This window comes from Heterodontus francisci, chromosome 12 (assembly GCF_036365525.1).
Source record: "Heterodontus francisci isolate sHetFra1 chromosome 12, sHetFra1.hap1, whole genome shotgun sequence".
Lineage (NCBI taxonomy): Eukaryota > Metazoa > Chordata > Chondrichthyes > Heterodontiformes > Heterodontidae > Heterodontus > Heterodontus francisci.
Genome location: NC_090382.1, coordinates 25,445,886 through 25,461,081, shown reverse-complemented (window position 1 = coordinate 25,461,081; position 15,196 = coordinate 25,445,886). Strand labels below are relative to the sequence as shown.

General features: G+C 44.6%; 1 protein-coding gene across 3 annotated transcripts in view; it reads right to left on the bottom strand.

The window, feature by feature from the left end:
- The window catches only part of adam19b (ADAM metallopeptidase domain 19b), a 179,219-nt gene that overhangs the window by 26,678 nt on the left and 137,345 nt on the right, over positions 1–15,196 (bottom strand). For all 3 annotated transcript variants that reach the window (XM_068043213.1, XM_068043214.1, XM_068043215.1), the window contains 6 exons: positions 6,770–6,859; positions 5,931–6,126; positions 5,546–5,654; positions 3,305–3,509; positions 1,852–1,929; positions 1,093–1,201 (listed from right to left, as the gene is read on the bottom strand). In XM_068043213.1, coding sequence (XP_067899314.1) covers positions 1,093–1,201; positions 1,852–1,929; positions 3,305–3,509; positions 5,546–5,654; positions 5,931–6,126; positions 6,770–6,859 — 787 coding nt within the window. The remainder of the gene's footprint in view (positions 1–1,092; positions 1,202–1,851; positions 1,930–3,304; positions 3,510–5,545; positions 5,655–5,930; positions 6,127–6,769; positions 6,860–15,196) is intronic.

Here is a 15,196-nt window from a genome sequence, read left to right as displayed (position 1 = left end):
ATGGATTACTTTCAAAGCGAATGTTGTCAGTTCCATCAATGTCCTACAAATAGTAATAAATAAGACAAATAACCAGTAAATGTGTGCTTTATATTTTTAGCCGTCTTAGTTAAGGAAGGAATGTTGGTCAAGGCACCAAGACAATGCCTGCTCTCCTTCAATTAGTCCCATGGGATTTGTAACCTGAACCCATAGAACAAGCAGAGAGGGCTTTAGTCTCACATCTCACTAAAGAAATGGCAACTTCACCAAGCAGCCTCCCTCAGTCCCGTACTGAGATCTCAGCCAAGATTAAGTGCTCACATGCTGGGACACGACTCACAACATTCTGACCCAGAGGCAGGACTGCTATTAACCAAGCCAAGCTGACATCTTAAACAGGCTCGGAAGGATCTATGATAAGAAAGTCCATATCTAGACTGTGAAAGAAGTGAGCCTGATACCAGGCTTTCTGGAGTTCTTAAATGGTCAACTGGATTCAAACCATTCAATCCAGAAGTTGGCATCATTCGTTTCATGGGAACATAGGAACTGGAGTGGGCCATTCAGACCCTTGAACCTGTTCGCCTTGCAATTAGATCATAGGCTGATCTGTATCTTGACTCCATATACCTGCCTTGGTTCTGTAACCCTCAATAATCTTGCCTAATTTAAATTTATCAATCTCAAGTTTGAAATTTTCAATTGACTTTCAGCCTCAACAGTTTCTTCGGGGGTAAAGTTCCCTTTGTGTGAAGAAATGCTTCATGACATTGAATGGCCTAAACTTCTTGAATGGCTTTGCTCTAATTGTAAGGTTGTGCCCCCTTGCTTTGGACTCCCCACCAGAGGAAATACTTTCTCTTTATCTATCCTATCAAATCCTTTCATAATCTTAAATGCTTTGATTGATTAGATGACCCCTTAATCTTCTAAATTGAAAGGAATATATGCCTAGTCTATGCAGCCTGTCCTCACAATTTAAGTCTTTCAGCCCCAGTATCATTCTGGTGAATCAGTCCAGCAGTATGGTGCCTGGAACTAAATGCAGCAGTTGAATTGGGATGTCACTTCATGCCGCTTGGTGACAGAAAGCACTCATTGTCCACTTACAGTTCGGTGCTCCAACTCCACCATCCACACTGCCACCGTACCCTGGTTTGTTGCAGAATGGAGGTGCCCAGCCTGGCTCGCAGTGACAGTTATGGTTGTTGTTACAAACCTGGGCCAAAGAAAAAAGACTGTCAATAAACCCAACATCTTGTACATGACACCTTGGTCAAATTGGCAGCCTGCCAAATTCAAAGTCCTGGTGCACATTTACAAATCCCTCCTGAATCTTTCCCAGCCCTACCCCTCCATAATCTCCATCCCAGCCACAGCCTCTGCTTTTCTGAGTCTGGACTCGTTTTTCCCAGAACTCCTCTATTGACAGTAAAATCTCATGGGCCTGCACTCTCTCCAAACCCCTCTACCTTACCAGTTCTCTCTACCTTCCAAAGCCTTCTCAAAACTGACCTCTTTGACTGTACCTTTAGTCACCTTGCTAATTTGCTACTAATTCCTGTTTGATATTCATTACCTCTCTCTTTCCTCTTCTGTTCTCTGAAGACTCTTACTTGATTCTTGTTAAGTTTGAACATCCAGATCTGCTCTAACCATCCAAGTTTAACGCCCTGCAAAAACTATGTAAACATTCAAGATTAAGTTGGATAGTTGCATGAAGGAAAACGGGATGAACAAATATGGGAGCAGGGGTAGGTAAACGTGACTCAAACTATTTTCCCAGACGGACAGATTGGACTAAACTGCCTGTTTCCATGGTGTAATTCTACATGTGAAAGGAATAACTAAGAGAAGTTAGGCTCCTACCCCATGATTGTGGCATTTTGTGATGCATTCTTCTGCTGCCAGGAAAGAAGCATTCTGACATTGTCCTTCAAAGCATATCTGTTCGAACAAAGGAACTTTTAGTAACAGGAAAAGGCCATTAGGCTTGACATAGATTAATGGGGTCAAAATCCCAGAGCTCTTTCCCTAACTGTGGAAATACATTCACCATACAGAAGGTAACTGTTAAGAAGAAGGCTCACCACCACCTTCTCAAGGGCAGCTAGGGATGGGCAATAAATGCCAGCTTTGCCAGCAATGTCCACATCCTGAGAATGATTTTTTTAAAACATCAGTCCTTTCTCCAGGAACGAATCTGGTTGGCTCCATTTCCATTTATATTATTTTAACACTGACATCCAGTTAATTAGAGAGCCCTTAACTCCAAGGTTCTTTTAAAGCTGTACTCTATCTATTTGTACAGTACTGCAAAGTTCATCTGTTTTGTTGCATGGGGACTGAGGAGGGAAATGAGTTTTAGCAGAAAACAAATGCCAGTCATCTTAGTGTTTCTCACTAGGGGCAGAAATAAGTGGCCGTTCCAATGCACTCTAGCTGTGGCTTTGGCAGGGCTTTAAATTAAACCAGGACACAGACGCAGCAAGACCCATCCTTAGGTCAGGGGTTCTGGGATAACCTGTTTGGGGTAGACCCTCAACTGACCTCAAACCTCAAAGGCCACTGATGTTAAAAAGGGTGCAAGCCAGAGACTCCCAAAATCATGGGTTCAGCTCCTCAGAGGGATCCAAAACATTGAGCAGGGAGTGGCGAGAGAGACAAATGAAGAGGGGAGTGGTGAGAGAGAGAAATGAAGAGGCAAGTGGGAGAGAGATAAATGGAGAGGGGAGTGTGAGAGAGTAAAATTGGAGAGGAGTTTGGGAGAGAGATACATTGAGAATGGACTTGGGGAGAAACAGAACATGGAAAAAGGGGAGTGGGAGAGAGGGGGAAAATGGAGAGGGGAGTGGAAGAGGGATGGTACATGGAGCTAGAACTAGGAAGAAACAGAACAGAGGGAGAGTATGGAGAGTGTGCATCTGTGTAAGTGAGTGTGAAAGAGTGAGAGGCACCTGGAATTAGCAGTATGATCAAAAATAAATAAGCAAACAGGCCATGGGGAACACAGCCCTATCCAAATACTGCAAGGCACTGAGTGCTGATGGCAGAACTTGCTACGCCCCACACAGCTTCACCACGTGACCGGTAACTTGGCAAAGCAGATTGCCATTACAGTACCCAACTTATTTGCGGCCATTGATTTTAATAGGATGAAAATCACACAATGGGTGGACAATCCATTCTACAAGATTACCAGCAAAATCCCAAGACCAAAATCTACCATAAGATCTGCCTGTTTTGGCCCATGGACCAGTAACCGCCTGCACCCCACTTGCCAAATGCAATCTTTTCATTTTGCCTAAGCCGTGTAACTTACGTGCTTCTCGGTACATTTTGTTCCAGTCATAACCAGTCCCGGGTCCAGCATGTCCCCTTCTAGCTCCGGAGTCGTGTACACATGCGTTCCCCTGCATTGCACATTCCTCCCATCCAAAGTTATTGTGGTGTCTATGGCAACAGCATTTGTATCGATAGGCTTTTGAGCTGCACTTTGACATTGTATTTTCCCACACTTGGCATTCCTTTAGTTACAAAAAAAAATATTAAAAAGTTAACAGGAATGAGAGCTGTGGTACTGATTATTGCTCTGAGGCTGCTAAAGAATGCACAATACCAAAGATTCAACTTTGCCCATTGAGGACATGAGTTTTACAGGAAAATAAAACAGTTGTGGTAAAGCTGTTTAATTAACAATATTAAAGTCTACCCTCCAGAAGGTAATTTAATGCTAGACTCTACCCCCACTTACTTTCTGCCACACTCTCTCTCAATCTCTGCTGCAATCTCCTTCAACCTCTCTCCCTTAATCTTCCTCACACTCTCCTCAATTTATTTCTCTCCCTTCCATCACCTTTACTCTATTTATTTCTCCTCCCCTTTCATTGATACTGTAACACCCGTTCGCTCTTGCTGTCCTCCCCCACTGCCATTGTCTCTCTATTTCTCCTCCATCTCCTCCTTCTCACCGCCACATTCTCACTCCCATTTTTTTTCACTATTACTCCCAGAAAGTAAGTAGCCTCCAACTGGTAAATTTTCTTGGCAGCTTGACTGAGATCAGGAACTCACAATGCGGGACTAATCATTGGTTGTTTGTTCGAAGGGTCAGTGGCAGCAAGTTATATTACCTGCGGTCATACTCTATTAAGTACATTAATTTGGTCAGGTGTTAGCTGTGTATCAGTCGGTAGCACTCTCGCCTCTAAATCAGAAGGTCACGAGATCAAGGCCCACTCTCGAGACACCATTACAAAATGTGCAGTACTGAGGAAGCACTGCACTATCTGAGGTTCCGTCTTTCGGATAATATGCTTAACTGAGGCATGTCTGCTCTCTCAGATGGACACTAAAGATCCTATGGCATTATTTCAAAAACTAGCAAAGTCCTCCCTGATGTTCTTGTAAAGATTTATCCCACAAACATCATTGAAAAAAAGCAGATTACCTGGTCAATGATGTGTGTGGGAACTTTGCTGTGGATAAACAGGCCATTTCATTTCCTATATTACATCAGTTATCACACCTTGAAAGTACCTCACTGACTGTAAAGTGCTTTGGGACATCCTGATGTCTTGGAAGGCGCTATACAAATCCAAGTTCTTTCTTTGTTTGAGACAGTACGGCGTGAATTTTATCACCCTTCTGGAAACAGGCTGGAAGGTGGAAGGGTTCGAAAAACGGAGCCAGAGGCACTGGGAGGAAAGTCCGACATCTTCCTACTGCCATGGGATATTCCCAGAAGCGGGAACGGCAGCAGTGTGGCTGCTCGACGACCAGAGGCGGGTGGCCAATTAATTCAATTAAGTGGCCAATTAGCAACCACGTACCGCCCCTGCTGGCATTTTACTGGCATCAGCTCCCCCCCACCCCACGGCAGGCAAACCGTGGTGGCTTCCCAGTGGGTTCCTAGGATGGCCTTCCTTTATGACTACTCTATGGCCCATGGAGGCACCCCCTGGTGGCAGTGGCCACCCCCCATGGCTCCGATGCCGACACTGGAATGTTCGCCTGTCCGAAGACTGAGATCTGCCTGCCTAGCCTCAACACATAAACTAAAAATCCTTATCTGCCCTCCGAGGGCACCTCAACATGGATGTGCCCTCTCCTTTTCCCTGAAACCTCTATTGGTGGCGCTGCTGAGACTGCCGGCCCTCTGATTAGGCCGGCAGCTTTGAGAGGCAAGCTGCAGTCATTCGTTGGCCGCCACCAATTAAATCACCGCAGGATCCCGCCGTCTGCCCGCATAGGCTCGGAATCCGCTTTCGATCCCAGCGTCGGGACTTCACTCTTGCTGGTAAAATTCCAACCTACATGTGGGTGCAGCTGGTCACCAGCGATCACACAAAAGGGGTGGCAGCAAATCAGAAACTCGCTTTACACATCACTGATCTTCTTTATCATTTAAAGTGAATAGAAAAAAATTGGATGGGAGCGTGTCAAAAGCTCTGCTAATTTGGTATTGGCTGTCAGTCGCACCAGTGCGGAAGCCCAATTTCTCCCTCTGTATCCTCCATCACTCAGATAAGGTCAATTGAGAAACAGCAGGTGGCCTTTTTACCTGATCTCACACTTGCGGTAATTTCCACGCTGGTCTTTGCCACAGTTGCCATATGTGTCCCCGGCGTTGTTCACCATTTCGAAGCACTCTGCCGGAGCGGCCTGAGCTCCTAAAACCACAGAAAAGAAAATCGGGGGTTTAAAACCTTCAATACACTTGGGAACACTAGATGCTTTAGAGTAACAGGAAAAGACCATTAAACGAATGAGGCTTACTCATAAATAAAAACAGGTCTACCACTGGAGAACATTCAGCAGGTCAGGCAGCATCCATGGAGAGAACAAGAGTTAATGGCTGCCCACAAGCAGACCAACTGTAAAAAGACAAGCTAAATAAAAAAGCCATAATTAAATCCAGAATCACTGGGATTTCTCTGTGTACTTACCAGCACCCCATAGCAGCACACACTGGTTTTTGTAAGTCAGGCACATCCCATTGTAGCAATAGGCCTGACCTCCATCACAGCTGACACCATCCATTTGATAAAAGTTGGCTGGACAAAACTCTGAGTCACCAGAACAATACTCAGGTAGGTCACATGGTCCTGATGACATCCTGCAAACAGTGCCAGAGGCCTTTAACTGTTGGAAGAAAAAATTCACCAGCGCGTGAGTGTGGGGCTACTAAAAGAAACACTCCACGTGCCTTACTGGACCTTTTGGAGGTCACTGGTCAAATTCCCAGAAGGTAGGTCTCTGCACATCTTGGTAGGTTCACCAAGGGTCCTTTTCATTTTTATTATGGCTGCTATGGTAGCTTTAGCATGAATAAGACTTTTCCTGTGTTTTTAACCCTTGCTGAAGAGAGGAGCAGAGGAGCATCACTGATCAAGCCCAAGTACTATAGGGCAGTCATCAGTTGGGCTGTGGAGTCAATAGTTCAGTGATTGAGCTGGCTATGACAAAAGGTTAAAAAGTAAATAGGTTACCAAAGGATTTTGTTTGTGTGCCATTTGAATGCATTAGTTCGTGTGTTCATGTCAGTAACTGTGTTCAATTAGTGCAGACAGGAGTTTGCACAAACACGTTGACTTATATTGACTCCCAGTCCCCCAACTCAAGCACTGCAGGTTCCCTTCCTCATGAGAATATTAGCAAACCAGTTGGGTTTATAAGACAATCAGACAAGTAATTTGGAAATGCCCATTAAATAGGGTATTAATAGACATTTGCAAAGCATCAAATGTTATTGAATTTAAAATATAATGTTGTGAAGGGTTCTGACCTTGCACTTATGACAACAGATTCCATGAGCACATTCTGCATTCATCTTCAGGGTGCAGTTATTGGCATAACAACAAGGGTTGTTACATTCCTGGAAAAACAAACAAGAGGAATGAGGAAAAACAATAAAGAAACATAGACTTGCTGTGGTACCAAGCCATGAAGATCAGGAAGGTCTTGTGTTCAATCTTTGGTCTATGTTAAGAGTCTTGAAAGGATCTCTCTCTCTCCCCCACCCTTGAATGGGGTCATTTTATCTACACCCTCTCAGTTGGTTGCCCTTATGCTTCTCCCTGCCTATCAATAACCCCCTTTCCCCAATAATGTAATTGTTTTTTGAATTTCTTTGCTTTCAATGGTAAGTTTTATTTTTGGAGAGCAATGAACTGTTGTGGCAGATGTAAATGCTGATGTGCCTTTGCTGGAATGTGATTGGATAGAACTTTTACTTAGTAGTTTTGGGTAGCATTTTGTGATGAAATAGGATTGGTGAGAAGATGTGATTCGTGAACAAGAAAAGTACAAGGTATCCAATTTCTTTTATTCATTCATGGGATGCGGACATCGCGGGCAAGGCCAATATTTATCACCCATCCCTAATTTCCCTTGAGAAGGTGGTGGTGCGCGCCCTTCTAGAACTGCTGTAGACCATGTGGGGTAGGTACTGTGCAGTTAGGAGGGAGTTCCAGGATTTTGGCCGGGCGATAGTGAAGGAACATCAATATATTTCCAAGCCAGGATGGTATGCGACTTAGAGGGGAACTTGCAGGAGCTGGTGTTCCCATACACTACCCTTGTTCTTCTAGGTGGTAGAGGTCAGGGGTTTGGAAGGTGCTGTCGTAGGAGCCTTGGTGAGTTGTTGCATCTTGTAGGTGGTACACACTGCTGCCACCGTGCTTCGGTGGTGGAGGTAAATGAATGTTGAAGGTGGTGAATGGGGTGCCAATCAAGTGAGCTGCTTTGTCCTGGATGGCATCAGGTGTCTTGAATATTCTTGGAGCTGCTCTTATCCAGGCAAGTGGAGAGTATTCCATCACATTCCTGACTTGGGCCTTGCGATGGTGGACAGGCTTTGGGGAGTCAGGAGGCGGGTTACTCGCTGCAGAATTCCCAGCCTCTGACCTGCTCTTATAGCCACAGTATTTATATGTCTGATCCAGTTAAGTTTCTGGTCAATTGTAACCCCCAGGTGGGGGATTCAGCAATGGGAATGCCACTGAATGCCAAGGGGAGACGGTTAGATTCTCTCTTGTTGTAGATGGTCATTACCTGGCACTTATTTGGCATGAATATTACTTGCCACTTATCCCTCAGCCTGAATGTTGGCCAGGTCTTGTTGCATGTGGGCACGGACTGCTTCGTTATCGGAGGAGTTACAAATGAAACTGAACAATGTCCAATCATTAGGGAACATCGCCACTTCTGACCTTATGAAAGAGAGAAGGTCATTGATGAAGCAGCTGAAGATGGTTGGGCTTAGGACACTACCCTGAGGAACTCCTGCAGCAATGTCCTGGGATGAGATGATAGACCTCCAACAATCACAACTATCTTCCTTTGTGCTAGGTATGACTATAACCAGTGGAGTGTTTTTCCCCTGATTCCCATTGACTTCAATTTTACTAGGGCTCCTTGGTGCCACACTCAATCAAATGCTGCCTTGATGTCAAGGATAATCACTCTCACCTCATCAATGAAAAAGAAACAAGTTGAAACATAAAGTATTTTCTGTGCTGGTGCTGTGATCATGCTCTGTTTAAGCTGGGTCAGTGCTGTTTGTGCTGTGCTCATAAAGGTTGGTGCAATGTTTGAGCTGTGTACATTCTGTATTTGTGCTGCGCTGAAACTGAGTTCATGCTATGTTGTTGTGTTTGTGTTGTGTTCATGCTGGGTTTGTGTTGTGCTGCTTTTGAGTTCCTGCTGTGTTTATTCTGGATTAGTGTTGTATTTTGTGGCAGTGCTTTGTTCTGGGTCAGTGTTGAAATTTGGGTCAGTACTGTGTTTGCACTGTGTGAGTGCTATGTTTCTGCTGGGTCAGTGCGATGTTTAATTTGGGTCTCTGCAATGTTGGTGCTGTGCCAGTGCTTTATTCATTCTGATTTAGTGCTGCGTTTGTGTTGGGTCGGTGCTGTGTTTGTGTTGGATCGGTGCTGCTTTTGTACTAGGTCAGTCTCTTGTCTCTTGCTGGGCCAGTGTGCCGTGTCAGTCGTTGGGCCAGTGCGCCGTGTCTGTCGTTGGGCCAGTGCCGTGTTTGTTCTGGGTTGCAGACGTGATTCCAGAATGGTATGTTGCCGCCCTGGTGCAAGGGTCATGGATATCGCCGAATGGCTATAGAGCATTCTGGAGCGTGAGGGTGTGAAGCCAGAGGTCGTGGTCCACACTGGTACCAACAATAGGTAGAAAAAGGGATGAGGTCCTGCAGGCTGAGTTTAGGGAGTTAGGAAAGAGAAGAGCAAGTAGGACCTCAAAGGTAGTAATCTCTGGATTACTCCCAAGGCCACATGCTAGTGAGTATAGAAATAGGAGAATGCACCAGGTGAATGCACAGCTGGAGAGATGGTGCAGGAGGGAGGGCTTCAGATTTCTGGGGCATTGAGACCGGTTCTGGGGAAGGTGGGTCCTGTACAAGCCGGACGGTCTACACCTGAACACGACCAGGACGAATATCCTTGCAGGAAGGTTTGCTAGTGCTGTTGGGGATGGTTTAAACTAGATTGGCAGGGAGATGGGAACCTGAGGGCAGTTTCAGATAGGACAAATTCAGAGCAGGGAACGGGAGACAGAAAATTAGAGAGTGACTCTGAAAGACAGAAAAAGCAAAGGTTAAAAGTGTGCAGCACAGGAATTTGGCAGCATTGTAAGGTATTTATTTAAGTGCATGGAGTATAGCAAATAAAGCCGATGAGCTGAGGTCACAGATAGACGCATGGCAGCACGATATCATTGCTATAATTGAAACGGCTTAAAGAGGGGCAAAAATGGCAGCTCAACATCCCTGGGTATAGAGTTTTAGAGTTTTCAGGTAGGATAGAGAGGGGGATAAATAAGGAGGGTGTGTAGCATTATTGGTTTAAGAATCAATTACATCTGTGAGGAGGGATGATACACTAAATGAATCATCAAATGTGGCCATATGGGTGATCAGAAATTTTAAAAAGGGGCAGTCACACTACTAGGAGTGTACTACAGACCCCCAAATAGTGAGAGAGAGATAGAAGAACAAATATGTAGGCAAATTTCAACTAGGATACAAACGGTGTGAAGGGCACAAAGGGCACAAAATTCTTAAACTGGATTCAAGAGAACTTTTTCAGCCAGCATGGAACAAGCCCAATGAGAGGGGGTGCAATTCTAGATTTAGTCTCAGGAAATGAAGCTGGGCAAGTAGATGCAGTAGCAGTGGATGACCATTTTGGAGATGGTGACCATAATACAGTTAGATTTAGCATTATTATGGAAAAGGATAAGGATTGAACAGGAATAGCAGTTCTAAATTGGGGGAAGGCAAATTTTACGAAGCTGAGAGATGATCTGGTGAAAGAGGACTGGATACAGCTACTGAAGGAAAATCAGTGGCAAACCAGTGAGAGGCATTCCAAAGTGAAATTCTGCGGGCACAATGTAGACATGTCCCCACAAAGATAAAGAATGGTACAGCCAAATCTAGAGCCCCCTGGTTATCTAGAAGGGTAAGTTAAAGCAGAAAAAGAAAACTTATGACAGTCACAAAAAACTTCATACTTTAGAAAGCCTAGAGGAGTATAGAAAATGCAGGGGTGAAGTAAAAAAGGAAATTAGGAAAGCAAAGAGAGGACATGAAAAAATCTTGGCAGGAAAAATGAAGAAAAATCCAAAGACATTTTATCAGTACACTGAGAGCAAGAGAATAACTAAGGAAAGGGTTGGGCCTATCAGAGATGTACAAGATAACTTATGCGTGGATGCAGATGATGTGGGCAGGGTTCTTAATGAGCACTTTGTCTCTGACTTCACAAAGGGGAGGGATGATGCAGGCATTGTAGTTAAAGAGGAGGAGTCTGAAATATTAGATCTGATAAGCATAATGAGAGAGGAAGTACTAGAGGGTCTGACATCCTTGAAAGTGGATAAATCACCAGGGCCAGATGGATTGTATCCCAGGCTGTTAAAGGAAGCTAGGGAGGAAATAGCGAATGCTCTGAGGATTATTTTCAAATCTTCACTACATACAGGCGAGGTGCCAAGGATTGGAGGTCTGCGAGCGTTGTACCATTGCTTAAAAAGGATGCGAGGGATAGGCCAAATAATTATCGGCCAGTCCGTCTGACCTTGGTGGTGGGCAAATTATTAGAATCAATTCTGAGAGATAGGATAAGCTGTCACTTAGACAGGCACTTATTAATCAGGGATAGTCAGTATGGATTTGTTAAGGGAAGGTCATGTCTTACTAACTTAATTGAATTTTTTTGAGAAAGTAACAAGGTAAATTGATGAGCGTAGTGCAGTGGATGTGGTCTACATGGATTTTAGTAAGGCATTTGACAAGGTCCCACATGGAGACTGGTCAGAAAAATGAAAGCCCATGGGATACAGGGAAATGTGGCATGTTGGATCCAAAATTGGCTGAGAGACAGGAAATAAAGGATAATGGTCGACAGAAGTTTTTGCGAATGGAAAGCGGTTTCCAGTGGCATTCCACAGGACTCAGTATTGGGTCCCTTGCTGTTTGTGGTATATATTAATGATTTGGACTTAAATGTGGGAGGCATGATAGCGAAATTTGCAGATGAAACAAAAATTGGTCGTGTAGTTGATAGTAAAGAGGATAGCTGTAGACTCCAGAATGATGTCAATGGTTCGGTTGAGTGGGCGGAAAAGTGGCAAATGGAATTCAATCCAGAGAAGTGTGAGATAATGCATTTCAGGAGGGCAAACAAAGCAAGGGAGTATACAATAGTGGGAGGATATTGAGAGGGGTAGAAGACGTGAGAGACCTTGAAGTGCATGTTCACAAGTCCCTGAAGGTGGCAGGACAGGTGGATTAAGTGGTGAAGAAGGCATACGGAATGCTTTCCTTTATTGGCTGAGGTGTAGAACACAAAAGCAGGAATGTAATGCTGGAACTATAAAACGCTGGTTAGGCCACAGCTGGAGTATTGCATACAGTTCTGGTCATCACATTAGAGGAAGGGCATAATTGCTCTGGAGAGAGTACAGAGGAGATTTACAAGAATGTTGCCAAGGCTTGAAAATATGAGGAAAGATTGGATCAGCTAGGGTTGTTTTCCTTAGAACAGAGGAGTATGAGGGGTGACTTAATTGAGGTGTACAAAATTATGAGGGGCCTAGATAGAGTAGACAGGAAGGACCTGTTTCACCTAGCAGAGAGCTCAATTACCAGGGGGCACAGATTTAAGGTGATTGTTAGAAGGATTAGAGGGAACATGAGGAAAAAGCGTTTGCACCCAGAGCATAGCGGGTGTCTAAAATTCACTGCCAAGAATGGTGGTGGAGGCAGAAATGTTCAACTTATATAAGAGAGACCTGGACTTGCACCTGAAGTGCTGTAACCTGCAAGGCTACGGATCAGGTGCTGGAAGGTCGGACTAGATTGGGCAGCTAGATTTTTCAGCTGGCACAGACATGATGGGCTGAATGGTCTCTTTCTGTGCCATAACTTTTCTATGGTTCCATGGTTCAATGCTGTGCTTGAACCGGGCTGGAGCTGCGTCTGTCCTGGGCCAGTGCTGTGTCTGTCCTGGGCCGGTGCTGTGTCTGTCCTGGGCCAGAGCTGTGTCTGTCCTGGGCCGGTGCTGTGTCTGTCCTGGGCCGGTGCTGTGTCTGTCCTGGGCCGGTGCTGTGTCTATCCTGGGCCGGTGCTGTGCCTGTCCTGGGCCGGTGCTGTGTCTGTCCTGGGCCGGTGCTGTGTCTGTCCTGGGCCGGTGCTGTGTCCGTGTTGTTTCAGTGCTGGGTCAGTGCTGTGTTTGTACTGAGGCAGTGCTGTTTTTAATTTGGTTCAGTGCAGGGTTTGTACTGGGCCAGTACTGTGTTTAATTTCTGTCATTGCTGTATCTGTGCTGGGTTGGTGCTGTGTCTGTACTGGGCTGCTGCTGCGTTTAATTTGGGTCAGTGCTACGTTTGTGCTGGGTCAATGCTGAATTGGTCTGGTTGAATTTGGATTGCCCAGCAGCATGGAACCATCATTCTCAAGACAAGTCCCTCATTGGTGGTAAAATCCTAAAAAGTTTCAGATGTTACTGTACTTCAACTGTCCATACAGCATGGGGTGAAACAAAGGATGGTTGGAATTAGATGCAGTGTGAGGCGAAGTGGGCCATCTGTTAAAATTACCACTGAGGTGCTTGGCTAATGTTTAAATTCAATATATTTGGCACCATCTGGAGGCCTAATTCCTACCAGACTTCCACAGTCATCTGCATGACACAGCCCACTGGTTAATGGACACTACATGAATTATGAGGCAGTAATCCAGTCAAAGAGTTTGCAATGATGTCTCCAGCAGTGGCACCACTGACAACATGCAAGTGCACTGCATAGCGATCAAGAGCAGGCACCTTGGCTAATGTTCCCCTCCCTAACCAAGGGGCAAGGAGGCCAATCGTGATATCTCTCCTCCGCCCCTCAACTAACACAACACAGACCAGGAATCGAAGCCACGACCTTCTGGTCTATATAGCTTAGTTACACGTTTTCCTAACCAATTCAGGCCACTGGAGCATCATCAGATGCACACTCGATCATTAAAAAAACAAATAAAAATTACTGTGGTGTACATCGCAAATAAGAAAGAAAGAACTTCCATTTATATATGGCACCTTTCTCAACCTCAGGCCATCCCGAAACGCTTTACAGCCAATTAAGTGTAGTCCGTGATGCAATATAGAAAATGTGGCAGCTAATTTGTGCATAGCAAGATCGCACAATAGCAATGACCCGATAATCAGTCTTTCATTGAGAATGATTGAGGAATAAATATTGGCCAGGACACTGGGAAAACCTCCCCTGCTCTTCTTCAAATAGTGGCATGGAGACTTTTACATCAACCTGAGAGGGCAGATGAGGCCTTGGTTTAACAATATCATTCAAAAGCATAATTTAATTTATAGAATCATAAAATAGTACAGCACAGAAGGAGGCCATTCAGCCCATCAGGTCTGCACTAGCTCTTTCAAACTGCAATCCAGTTAGTACCATTCCCCTGCTCTTTCCTCAAATTCCTGCATTTTTTCCCCTTCAAGTGTTTATTTAATTCCCTTTTGAGGGCTATCATTGAATGCGTATCCACCAGACTATCCTAACCACTCATTGCATAAAAATGTTTTTTCTCTAGTCCCCTCTGGTTCTTTTCTCAATAACCTTAAATCTGTGCCCTCTGGTTATCAAGCTTCAGCCACTGGGAATATTTTCTCTTTATTTACTCTATCATTATTTTAAACACCTTCTCTTAGCCTTATCTGCTCTAAGGAGAACAACCCCAATTTCTCCAGTCTATCCATGTGACTGTAATCCCTCATCCTAGGAACTGTTCCAACTCCTTCATGTCCTTCCTAAAGTATGGTGCCCATAATTGGATAGAATACTTCAGCTACAGCAAAACTACTGTTTTATACAGGTTTAGCATAGCATCCTCATTTTTGCACTCTATTCCTCTATTCATAAAGCCAAGGATCGATATACTTATTTTAAAAGACAGTACTTCTGATAGAGCAGCTCTCCCTCAGTAATGCACTGGAATGCCAGCCTAGATTTTGTAGTCAAGTCTCTGGAGTGGGACTTAAACACAAAATCTTCTGCTCAGAGTAAGAGTGTTGTGCACTGAAACACAGTGGGCACCTGACCAAGTTAGCGTACTCGATAAAGTACGACAACAGGTAATCTAACTTGCTGCTGCTAATCCTTCCAAACAGGTTAGGTCCGCATTGCGAGTTCCTGATCTCAGTTAAGATAGCCAAATGGCCTTCCCCTGTTCCCAGGTACATTGCACAGAGCAAAGGATGATCTGCTGAGATTTCCATGCTCGTTCAATGTAACTTCAGCGGAAGGGCCATAGAACATCAGAAAAGCATTACTGCCATTTCTCTAGAGTTGCCATGGCACTCTCCCCCAAGTTACAGCAAGCATGCACAAGAAGCCTCATGGAAATCCACTCCCGTTAAGGATTTAACGCATGACAAGACATTGGGTAACAGTGGGTTACTAGAAAACCTAGAACACATATTACACAACAAAATCATTCAGCTCATAAACATTGACCCCACCCTGCTAAGCCATCCACATCTGCAACACAGACACAGACACAGGAAGAGAACAGACAGATGCTCTGCATTATACAGCTATTAAAGTTCATTCAAAGAATATGGAACATAAGCTTTTTGGGAATTGTGCCAGGACTTCTGAATCAAAAACATAACAAGAATTTTTTTAAAAG